The sequence below is a fragment of the Mauremys mutica genome, chromosome 2, assembly GCF_020497125.1.
Source record: "Mauremys mutica isolate MM-2020 ecotype Southern chromosome 2, ASM2049712v1, whole genome shotgun sequence".
NCBI classification, from domain to species: domain Eukaryota; kingdom Metazoa; phylum Chordata; order Testudines; family Geoemydidae; genus Mauremys; species Mauremys mutica.
Window position 1 is genome coordinate 182,763,394 of NC_059073.1, and position 13,087 is coordinate 182,776,480.

Consider the following 13,087-nt stretch of genomic DNA (forward strand, 5'->3'; position numbering starts at 1 on the left):
GTAATCATCTGCATTCAAAACCGTCCTTCTAGATAGAAGAAGCAGCAAGCTGACCACAGGACCAAAACCACAGTGTGCATTCCTCCTTCCAATAATTCTCCCCATAGTCATGAGGGCACTAATGGTTAACAGGTGTCTCCATGGCCTTTTTGGCTTGTGAGAGAGAATCCAGAAGCCATTCTATGGTTAATTATCAGAACTCCAGGTGAAGGAGAAAATCTGCCCACCAACCCTGAAGAATACCACAGTGGAATTAGTACTAAAGGAACCATTTGATAGGAGCAACCTCTCAAGCTACCATCTAGTTTCAATTGCTGTTAGTTTATGTACTAAGAACATGGATTGAATGAGGCAGTGGGCAACACTAACTGATGTATCATTTAAAAAATTCTTACTGTCTGGCTCGAGGGGACAAGAGTAAAGAGTAAAGAGTGATTGTGCCACTGAGTTACAAAACCAAAAATGTTCAGACTCCTTTAAAACACCTTTCTCGGCTAAAATACTGGGATTAAGAAGCCTTTTATTTGAACAATTTACAACACAATGTTGCAAGGCTCCCCTAATTGTTTCTTTCTATTATTTATTATTTAGGTGTTATATTAATACAAATAAGAAAACTATGTAATACAAACAACAATGATAATAATTAATCAACCTATCCCTTACATGTTTTTGCCCAATTTTGACCCCTTTTTAAATGCATATATATACAGCACATCGAAGAAGACGTCCTGCATTCATTTAGAACAGAAGCTTCCATATAATGGTCCACAGAAAACTGAATGTTCGCTTTTGGTGCTCGTTTTCCTCCGTATTTCCATCAATAATATTGCATTAAAAGAGACTGTGATTAAATATTGTCCTAACATTATTTTTCCATGTATGCAATTGCTGTTGTTTCCACAGGGAAGCTGTGTGACAGGGAATGGGAAGGACAGTACTATGATGTAGTTTGTGCTATGAAAATGCTTGAGAACACTGATTGATATTGATGGATTTGATGTCATCGTTAGACAAATAGATTTAGTCCAGATTTATCAGAAGGATGAGGTTTCTGTAACTCTTGTGTAACAGCTGGTGGGGTGGCAAAGAGATGCATAGTTCTAGATAGACTTGGTTGCTTTCAAAAGTTCAGGTGTTTGGAAAATTCTAATCCAGGGCCCCAATCCTCCATACATGTATGTGAGTAATATTATACACATTATGAGACTACTCATGTTAGAAAGCTATCTAGGTTTCATAGACATGGTCGGATTGAATACTTGCATGAAATTATTCATGTACGTAAATATTTACAGGATTGGGGCCATAGAGAGGACAGCATTACTAGTCATATATTTGTAAGTATTTGCAAGAACTGTGATGCAAAAAAGGGTCATTTTTAGTTTGTCATACGTGGATTCCTGCGTCAGAGTCAGTGTCGTGATTTTTTATACTTATACAGACTTTCTATCCCACAGTAAGTTATATAAAACTGAATTATGTCTCATCAATAATGAAGTCAAGATTGACAGAATTCCAGCAAATTTGGGAAATATATTTGTGCATAATAGTACTTCACATCTCAGCTGTTTCATTCATTAGTGTTATTATGGATGCTGCATTCTGGATTGAAACCGGAAGAACATATATCTGATTAAATATCTCCACCAGCTGTCCTTAGTTTTGAAAATGAAGGTTTTGGCAGTCAGATTATTGCTTAAATTAATACTAATCACTTCTCTTCCCACTCTTGATAGAGTACAAACATATGACTGTGGAGAGAGAATAGCAGAATGGTTCTCTGAATTACTTGGTCGCCAGTGTCGCCTGATCAGGCAGAGTTCAGACTTCAAAAGAAATGCAAATCAGAAACATGAAAAAGGTATATCAATTTGGCATGGTTATTAGAAAATAAATACTCCAGCTCAGCATATTAAAATATTAGCATGGCTCACATATTTTATGCTGAATGAAAAATCCCCTCAATGAAGTGGTGTGGGGGAAGTCTTGAGATATTAAACCCAATAGGCAGCAAAGGGGACATATATGCTCATACTCTGCTATGCTATTCCTCCATCTGTTGCATGTGGGGAAACTTTATAGATCTGCCTAAATTTTTATGTTACCCCATCACCTTTCCATCTGCAAATGTTATGACAATTAGAAACATGAAAAATCTATTAATGTTGAAAATATCCTTATGTTGAAATTCCTTCCTGAACAGAACAAATTGGGAAGAACGTTTAGAAAATCCAAATATATTGATTACAATTGTAAAATTATTCCACAAAAATGGAGGGAGGATATCTTCTCAGCCTTATCTCGATTCCAAAATACATTGCATCCCTATGAGTCTGAGAGGAATCGTGCTTCTAAACTTAATAGGATAGAATCTTTCCTTAGCAACTGAAGTCTAATGAATAATTTCTTTAATTAAAATGGGTAAAGTCATTGGGGCGAGGGGTGGGGGAAGTTACCAGTATTATAGGCATTGTTTCTAACAATCATTTTATAATGCTGTATTGATTTTAGGTCAGGCTACAACAGTCTCGCTTTCTCTTGTGAATGAAGCACAATATCTCCTGATAAATACAGCGAGTATTTTACAACTGAAAGAGCAAATTACTGAAAGGTAAGAGCCCTCTCTGATAAGGTAGCCTTTTTATGGAATCATAGAACTGGAAGGGACCTCGAGAGGTCATTTAGTCCAGTCCCCTGCACTCAAGGCAAGACTAAGAATTATCGACCATCCCTGACAGGTGTTTGTCCAACCTTCTCTTAAAAACCCCCAATGATGGAGAGTCCACAACCTCCCTGGGCAATTTATGCCAGTGCTTAACCACCCTGACAGTTAGGAAGTTTTTCCTAATGTCCAGCCTAAACCTCCCTTGCTGCAATTTAAGCCCATTGCTTCTTGTCCTATCATCAGAGGTTTAGAACAATTTTTCTCCCTCCTCCTTGTAACAACCTTTTATGTTCTTGAAAACTGTTATCATGTCTTCTCTCTATCAAACTCTATCATGTCTGTGGTGCTGGCATCCAGAATCCTGTCATAAGATAAAAATACCACCCTATTGTTGAGACATTTAAGATTTTTACTTCTCAGACTTTGAATCAGAGCAGGACAAAGCATGGTCCTGTCCCTTCCCACCACATAAGCCAATGGAACTGCTTGCCACACTGAGAAAAGCTCCCATTTGTTGGTGACACTTCACACTGCCTCAGTGCTCAGTACCGTGCCTGCATGGCACAATCTGGCCCTAAGAATGGAAAATGTCAGAAAATTCACCATAAATTTAAATTACTGCAGCATGTATATATCCATGGAGCCTACTCTAGGACTACTAGAGTTTATACTTATTCCCAATGGACAAGAGAGAATCTGTGGGCCAGGAAAATACAGTAGCCCAGGGGTAGGCAACCTATGGCACGGGTGCCGAAGGCAGCACGCGAGCTGATTTTCAGTGGCACTCACACTACCTGGGTCCTGGCCACCAGTCCGGGGGGGCTCTGCATTTTAATTTAATTTTAAATGAAGCTTCTTAAACATTTTAAAAACCTTATTTACTTTACATACAACAATAGTTTAGTTATATTTTATAGACTTATAGAAAGAGGTCTTCTAAAAATGTTAAAATGTATTACTGGCACGCAAAACCTTAAACTAGAGTAAATAAATGAAGACTCGGAACACCACTTCTGAAAGGTTGCCAACCGCTGCAGTAGCCATTTCTCTCATCTATATATTTTATTATTTTTATTATTCATGACATACTAACAGCATGCTAGGTGGCTTGGAGACATGTAAAGGAAAAAGGTCTGTGCCACTATAAGCAAATGGAGGGAGAAGGCTGAAATTAAACAGAAATCAGCATGTGATTGACCACTGGAATTTGGCACATATGTTAAAACCATGCATTTTTTTAAAATATATGTATAAAACAAATCAGTAGATCCCACCTACATGTTGGTTATAATTTCCAAATTTACCATTTATTTTTCACAGGGTTTCATCAAACCCTAAAGCCTTTACTCTGTTTCTACTGAATCCTTATTCCGATCAAGCAGTCAATGACTTCAGTAAGAGTATGGTCAGAGCAAGGAGTGAATAAAAGCTCAATAATAAGGGTCTCTTTATGAAGAAGACAGACCTGTCTTAGAGTATTAATTAGTTTAAGTAGGAGTTCTGTCTAAAAATCAGTGGGAAAATATAGGCCAAACACTTAAGGATTTGGTTCAGCACTTTTTTGTTCCTCCATAAATCTACAAAAATGATGAATTGCTGACCAAATGTCATTACCAGGAATCTGTGTTTTCCTTCTCTCTTATTTCACGCTTAACATTTTTCACACACAAATTTATATGCTAGTCCCTCTTAGTGACTAAGTACAGAACTATATAACCTCTTCTTGAAAAAGGCTGACTGCAATCACTTGAATTCTTTAATAATATTTTATATTTTAAAGGAGATGATCTGCTCTCAGATCAAATAATACTCTTTAAGACATGGTTTATTTGAAAATATCTTTAAGTATTATTTCAAGTTCTTTAAAACCTTTATGAACCCTGGGTCAACAAATAGTAGCATTTTGAGAGTAGCATATCGTGCCTTTAAGATCAATTGAAAGTCTCCCTACAGTGTATCTTTTAGGATCATATTTATCTGTAATTCTTAGCATGGAAACGAAGGCAGTTAATAACCATATGATATATTTGTAATATACCTACTTTCACGTCCCCTTCAGTGTTTTTCCAACAAAGTTCCTTTGAAAACAATTTCAGCTGTTTACAGAAGTCAGTGGATGAATTGCAATTAAAATTGTGTCCTTTACAAACATAAACCTCAAACTCCTATATTAACATGTGCCACAATCATACTTAGCTACTTATCTGAAAGTTCAGGTTAAATGACTGAACCTAACCTATCTGTCAGTAACCTACAAAAAATGCAACACATTTTCTTGTCAAAAAAATCTGTCTGCAGAAGTCTGTTAGGAGCACGCCAACATCTAAGCTGACAATATGTTTTAAGGTTCAGGCAACAAGTTACTCCAGTTGCTGGGAACAAGATATTAATTAGACTTCTCATCTAGGATGCAAGACTGCACAAGATAAGTCTCTTGAAGGATCACATGTTAAATTGAAAACATAACATCTCTTAATACCCTTTGAAAGTCCTTGTCTCTTTACTGGAAAGCTAAATATTCAGTGCAAAAGAGTTACATTGTCATTTTTTCTTAACTGAATGTTGCTATATCATACAAAAATGGGGAATAAAAACAGAAAATCAAGCATTCTGTCAAAGACAAGAGAGACCCTTAGAATCTAAATGCTAAAAGCTAACATTGTTGATTTGTTATTTACAGTAGATCACTAGGACTAGCTTTCCTCCCTAAGTTTCATTTCGAATTCAATCTTCTTCCACCTCAAGTCTCTGCCCAGTACTGCCCCTCACTACATCTTTGTTCTCATTTCCTCCCCTTTCCAACCTCACTGTCTTTCTTCCTACCAAGCCTCCTGCTTCCTATGCATGGAACTCCCTCTCTCTTTCCTTGTTGAGCAGCATAGGTTGGAAGAATCCCCCCCATTCCACCACACAGAGCAACTTTATAAGGGTGCTGAGGAGAGAATTATAGCCCAAGGGTGCAGCACCATTCTGTAGCTGTTCCTAAATCACTGGATGGTAACTTTCCAAATACTGAACTGCATGATTTATTTTCAAAAACCTATACCTGCGAAGTGTGTGTTAAAATTCTTTTTTCCCCCTGGGAAACAGTAATTAGTTTCTTTACATATAGGGTTGTTTTATTTGATGAAAATTGGTTATACTTTGTAGACACTTTTAAGTTTTCAATTCAGTTTTAATAGTTTTTCTTTGTTTTTACCTTTCCTATAAAAAAATGAATCTTCCACTTTGCAGTCAGCTCTAGAGAGGTGATCTAAAACAGTAACTGCAATTTAATTAAAAATAAGAATGTAACAAAATGCTGCAGAATCATATCCCTACAGAGACATCCATCTCTCTGGTGTTATTGTTGCTGACCACCTCCCTGAAGATGGACAAAAATGCCATCGTCTGACCTAACACTCGAGTTTTTTAGTTGAAATACACACTGGAAGATGCACATAATTATTTTTAGTTTTGTTTATTAAATAAATGTAATAAAAGAGAGAGACCTGAACTAAGATTCTGGATCCAACCTCTGGATTTCTAATTGGCCAAAACAGAAACCTAGATCTGAATATTCCTAAAACCCAGCTTTTGTCTGGCACTAAACTATAGTTCATGTAGCTGCAAATGCTTTAGCATGCACTAATTATTGGGATGGCCTCCATGAACTTGGTAAGACACCCATATTCCCTGGATTGTTCAGCATTTCCTAAGCAGGACATACAACCCACTCCTATGCCATGGTTCCATCTCAAATGAGACAGAGACAACAAATAAGAACCATAGATATGTTGCATTTTATGGAACATTAAGCAGAGTCAATTAAGTTACTGAGTAACTCAGTGAATACGCTTTTTTTCTCTAGAAATAAATATCTATAGCTGTCCTAGTTTACAGGTCCTATGCCAAATTCTCCCCCTCCCCCCCCCCCCCCAGTGATGAGTACATCAGCCTGGTCCTAATGCCAGCCCTTCCCCATCCCTTCTGCATCCCTAAAAACAATTCTCCTGTTTGCCTCCTCTCATCTAATGAAACCTTCTCATCTAGTGCAGTGACAAGTGCAATCCCTCTCCACTGCTAGAATTCCCCCACACCTGTCTCCACTGACAGTTCTACATATAGCCACTCCTCTATAAATGTATGGGCTTCAAAACAATATCGAGAGAGATGGTGATCCACAAAGAATCAGCAGGGGCATATGCTGTTAAGGGGAGGAGCGCTGTCCCCTAGGACAGCCACAACTATCAAAGCAACAGATAGATTATTCTCTAATCCAGAAACTGGAAACACTGGCAGCAACAAGGTTTATTGCTTTCTCTGGTCCAGCACCAAGATCCAGTGTTGTGCAGGGCCTCGATATGCAATAAATAGCACATCCCGCCTATACCGAAACCTGGCTCTGACAAAGTGTATGAACTTCCACTCTTTTAAAATGTAAATGTTCCTTCACTCCATCCCCCCATGCATGCCCCATCCCAAGCACAGGGAAGAAACCTGTGTAATATGATTACTTATTTACAACACACTCTCTTATTTCTTCCCTTATAAACTATCAGTAGCCCAGTGTCAATTTGTATTAACTCCCCTATGCTGAAGTTATTAAAAAGAGTGTCTCAAGTGTGTAGTGTGCTGTAGTATTACTGTGGAGAATTTTGCCCCCCCCAACAACTATCTCTGGACTCTCTGCAATACAGTAAGAGATCTCGGTTTTGGTAATGTTGGGGCCAGGTTGTGTGATTTGGTGTGGAAAATCTACATACACGTTTATTAGTATGCATATTTGTCTCCTAAAGGAAAAGTCATGCTATTTTGAACCAAACAAGCTCATTTTTTAAAAAACAAACATGTCGGTTTTGCCAAGATAATTGCTTGAAGCTAGCAATTTTTGTATACGTTTTTTACACAGTTTTCCACCATTTTAATTAAAATACAAAACAATTTAAAATATTTTCTAATATTTTCCTAAAATATTTTACTATAAGAGAATCCTCTGTGTTTCTCCTGGCTTCTGTCTCTATTTTGGGTGACAGTTCAAAGCCCTCAGCTCTCAGGTGGTGCAGTTTTTTGAAGTAGTTCATGTACATCTGAGCTTAGACAAAATTAAATGGCCCTCACATGCTTAGGAGTGGTGGAGCACTTGAGAGAGCATTCTCTGGAAATCCTAAGGCTGGCATGTTCTTCCCACTAGCAAAGTTTCCACTTTAAAAATGAAAGAGAGGAGTGAGATTTCAAGGTTATAGCCAGCTTTGTGAAATTGTATGCTATATGCTATCTGCCACTCTGTCTCTCTCACATACACAGGTTTGCACATGCACACAAACGCAACACACTCACACATCCATACGCTGGCAAATAAAACACTTGTAGGGAGGTGTGGAAATCTTCATCCGTGGATTTTTTTTTTAACATCTGCCATTTGGTGCAATCTGATGCATTCCAAAAAATCTCAGGGATAAGTTCTCTCTCACACCATTCTCTTACTGGTTTTGTCGCCTTCACAGGCCACTGAATGTCCTCTGAGTTTTCCCCTATATTCGTTCTGCTTCCTCTTTTAGTTTGATTTAACCAGTTATTTGATCAGTTACCCAAAAGATCCACAAATGCAGTACCACAGCCCTTCAATACAGTAGCTAATGCTGAAATTAAATTACAGTGGTCCTTTCCTGGTGTGCATATTTATCATTGCAGTGCCACATACTTCCATATCTACCCTTTAGTTCCAGCATACACCTCTCAAAATGCCTTCTAGCAGACTACAATTTTTATTCAAATAGCTAGCTGTCCCTTTATCATATTTGTAATAAAATTGCATTATAAACATGTTCTTAACAATTGTGTAGAAGAAAAATCTTATTGAATAAGATTAGCAACTAGATATTCTAACTGAGTGAATAATTACTGCAGGCTAATTAGTATGGTCTATTTTCTTCTGCTCTATGAATCTTTGGGACAGACTGGAAGAGCCATTACCAACCGAGGAACTAATCCAACGCTTCCGTGCCAACATTGTGATCAGTGCAACAGAGTCTTTTGAAGAAGAGAAGTGGGCTGAGATTTCCATCGGTGCTTTGTGTTTCCAGGTACAGTCTGACTTCAGTAATACTTTTCTGTTATAAAGCATTCTGACCTGAAAACAGAGCAATTCTTTGCAAAATTTAGGCCAGGGCTAAACTACAAACTTACATTGGTATAACTATGTTGCTTGGGGTGTGAAAAATCCATCCCCTGGAGCAACCTAGTTATATCAACGTAACTCCCGGTATAGATGGTGCTATGTTGCCAGGAGAAGACCTCCCGTCAGCATAGCTACCGCCTCTTGCAGAGGTGGATTAACTATGCCAATGGGAGAAGCTCTTCTGTCCATGTAGTAGCATCTTCACTAAAGTGCTACAGCAGTGCAGCTGTCCCACTGCATCGCTATACATGTAGACAAGCCCTTACTGTGATGTAAAGGCAGGTTCTGTCAAACGTCACTTTTTTAATTTCACCAAATCACCAATTTCCCTTTGCAAATGAAAAGCATTTTTCACCACCAAGAAAAGTTCCCCATGGCAGTTTTTGAGGCAGAAACCCTTGCCTCTTATTTTCATTAAAATTGAGGCACATCCACAGAATATTTTAGCCCAGATTGAGGCACATCCACAGAATATTTTAGCCCAGATGCAGCCTTCAATTTCAAATGCCCTAATTTTAGATGTTCACTTGGGACATAAAGTACCTCAAAATGCATACCCAAATCAAAAGCCATTTTTGATATTTTGATATTTTAAAAAAACAATGAAGACATAGTCTTTCATCACAGTTTTTAAAACATCACCTGACTGACAACTGCTTTCTTTACTTAGGAGTTTTGCTTGTTAGTAAATATAATAGCTTAATTTTTACATTAAAAGTACTTATAAGGGGTAAGGTGTATAATCATGAATTTTCACTAGTTCTTGTATTTCTGCTTGACACCATAGTGTCTAGGTATAGTTTTAGTTCCATGAATCAGAATTTTATAAAGTCACTATTTAGCCCAGTTGTTTTTTAAGTTACACACCCTTAGAATGGGAAATAATTACAGTAACAGTTACCACCGTGGCTAAATGAAGACGTGTTAACAACAAGCACTGCCCAAATTAAAAGTTGTGCTGGACCAACGTGACCTTTTCACACAGTCACACACAAAGTTCGTCACGACTGTCAGACACCTTTACAGCTGTGTCAAGCGGCAAGGGAATCGGCCTGATCAGTGTTCTAAGATCAGCTATGGGCTGATCACCATGAAGGCAGCAAGCCTGATGGAATCAAACCAAGGTTGAAAAGTGCCATAGCAACAGTAGAGGCAGCAAATGGAAGTTGTTCCCACACAAATACCAAGCGATAGGCACAGAGAACATAGGATAAAGAGGAGAACTTAGAAACATTCTGTACAGGCCACTGCTGAGAGATGCTGATTTCTATGGCTTACAGCCTCATAAGTATCTTGAGACACTGGAGTTGCCATCTTGAGTTGTCCGCATATGTGTGTGAGGGTGTTTTGGGAGTTGCGGGGGCTGGGGGGTTAAGTTGTATTAACGTCCTGTGTCCTTTTCTGGATAGTGCACTTGATTAGCTAACCCACTGCTGATACACCAGCTCTAAAGAGCCCTTTGGGTCGGGCCATTTAATGGGACATTGCATTCCCTGATTTTGGTGCATCTCTTCTCCCTATATAGAGTTGCATGAATGGAGATTACGGGCACCTTTGACTCTTGGGCTATGCAAACTGGGTACAAGCTGTAGCAGTTATCTTACAGTCCAAACCTTAACAATTTCAGTGTCAATTCACTCAGATTGTCTCTTCCTATTCTTATCAATGTTTCTTTTTGTCTTAGAGAAAATCTTGCCATCTTTTTTTTCTATTATATTTAGGGCTAGCAAAAGAAAATTAAGAAATCAAGGGTCTATTTTTGTTTCATCATTTATTTTAGCATTGAAAGAAAAGATTCTTAAATTCTACCACTGTTATATCAGTTGCAATCTTAGATAATGTTCTGATTAGGCATGGGTGAATCAGCTCTGATGAAACAAGAAGCAACCTGGGCCTTCACCCAAAACTTCAACTTAAATTTCTCTGAGGTTTGAAAAATGTTTCAGCTCTGAACTTTAGCAGTTTTCCTGGTTTCTTTCTGGAATAGTGAAATTGGAGAGGAATACAAACCAAAACTGCAGAGCTGAACTTTGCAGAAGAAGGGACCAGCATTCAGATCGAGATTAAAATTGGGCAAATGACCTCTACCTTTGTAATGAGCCAAACAATGACTCCAGGTCCCAGCAGCCCAGATTTTTAAGGGTATGTCCACACAGCAATGTAAGCTGTGGAGTTTGGAGGCTGGCTCCCACTCGTCCCCTTGCCAGTGCACACAGCCCAGGTGCTGCTGCACACTGCTCGGGGGTGGGGATGGAGGCAGAGTAGAGCAGGAGCCAGGAGGCTGTCCTGCAGGAAGTGGGATCTGCTGGGGAATATGGGGTCATCCTCCCCTAGCCGTGCTGAGCTGGGAGCCCTGCTGCTCCCCATCCCTGCAGTGCAGCTGCTTAGTCCCCGCTGCACTCTCTGGCCTTTGCTCTTGGGCCTCCCTCCCTGGGGCTGCGTGTGCATCCTGGCAGCATGCACCAAAATCTGGCTGTGGACTTGTGACCAGGAAGCAGCTCTCTTTGCAAAAAGCTTCTTCTGATCCGTCTCCATTGAAAACCCGGCAGTCTCTCTGATAGCGTGCTGGCAGACAATGGGTTAACACTGATCTGAGCTGCTGCGCACAGGAAGGTGTGGCTTCCCTTTGCAATACAGTGCAATAGACTGCACCATAGATTGTCGGCATAGAGAGGACTAAGGAAGTTGCCCCAGGGAACTCTGGGATACATCCAGAGGACTGCCGGGACTCCAGTCAAACTGGGGCCATATGCACATAGGAAAGCAATAGGGCTCAGAGCCTATGTCCCATCTGAATATGGGTTTGGCCTGTCCAGCCCTCCAGGATCCTGGGACCCTAGGTTCAAGCCCTAGGTTAATACAATTGGTGTGTGGATGCAAGGGGGGTTAGGCTTGAGCCCAGGCTCAAGCCCGAGCTTACATTGCTGTGTAGTGTCAAGTATCAGAGGGGTAGCCATGTTAGTCTGAATCTGTAAAAAGCATCTGACGAAGTGGGTATTCACCCACGAAAACTTATGCTCCAATACGTCTGTTAGTCTATAAGGTGCCACAGGACTCTTTGTTGCTTATTGCTGTGTAGACACCCTAAGGGGTCAAAGGTTGGTTGGAGGCTGGGCCAGGAGAAAGTTTTGTTGCTAGAGCCCATCTCTTACTGAAAAATGGTAGAATGGCTACTCCCCAAGTATTTCCAATCTGGATGAAATCAATGAGTACTAGTCAGTTATGCCTCAGATAAACGAATGAACCTTTTGAGATTCACCAATCCTCATCATTATGATTATTTTGTTAATATTTGTATAGAACACCATAAATATACATCATTAACATAAACTTTGTGTACCATGCCTAACTCAATCCCATGCCTAATACAACATTAACTGCCAAGAAAATACTGCAGGTTAAGCCAATGGATCAAGTAATTCTTGTGACAGAAATCTGGGTTGCCTTTGATATTTCGTCAATGAAGAAGCCAAGTGTGAGACTTTAGGTAGCGATCCACATATGCGTCAAACGTTGATTTGTTTGATTGGTCCATATCTATACAATATGTATTTGTAGGAAATGTATCACCTGGAACACAGAGGTGGCTTGTTCACTGTTCTGCTTAATGATGCTGATAAATGTGTGGATAACAGAAGTGCTGATGCAATGACTAGAGGCTGTCATGAAAATAACTGCCCTTTTCCTGAGCTCAGTGCACTGTAAGAGAAAGAGAGGCAATTGTTTAGCAGCTTGTCTATAGTATGTACCAGAAGAAAATATATGACTTGCCTCTGCTTGTCTGAGCCCCTATTGTTCTTTGCTCAATTAGCTATAATAAATATGAGACACAGCAAGTTAAGAAATTTCTTTGTGGGTTGAAACACTTAACAAAGGACAACCTTGACCTGCAGCCAAATCATATTAGTATTATTACTATTTATTATTTGTACTGCAGCAGTGCTCAGGAGTCTAACTCAGGACCCCATTGTGCTAGGTATTATAAAAACAGAGAACAGAGTTACATTCCAATTTAAAGTAGAGATTGTCTCAAGCAGCAAAATTTTCTACTGATATTGCTATCAAACACCCCCAAACTTAGGGATATTTGGAGCTTGGGTTTTGGTTCTGTCTGATCTCTAGTTCAGAAATAGTATAGCTGAATGATTTTAGAAATTTTAGCCTTTGTCAGCAACTTAAATGGTCTTTTCTAGCCTCTGGTAAATCCATACTTGGGCTTGGTCTACACTGGGGGGGGGGAGGGATCGATCTAAGATACG

At 39.4% G+C, this 13,087-nt stretch overlaps 1 protein-coding gene across 1 annotated transcript in view; it reads left to right on the top strand.

The window, feature by feature from the left end:
• MOCOS (molybdenum cofactor sulfurase) overlaps positions 1–13,087 on the top strand; it is a 387,414-nt gene that overhangs the window by 361,020 nt on the left and 13,307 nt on the right. Inside the window, exons 11-13 of the mRNA XM_045006427.1 lie at positions 1,740–1,864; positions 2,515–2,614; positions 8,607–8,733. Of these exons, the coding sequence (XP_044862362.1) occupies positions 1,740–1,864; positions 2,515–2,614; positions 8,607–8,733 (352 nt within the window). The remainder of the gene's footprint in view (positions 1–1,739; positions 1,865–2,514; positions 2,615–8,606; positions 8,734–13,087) is intronic.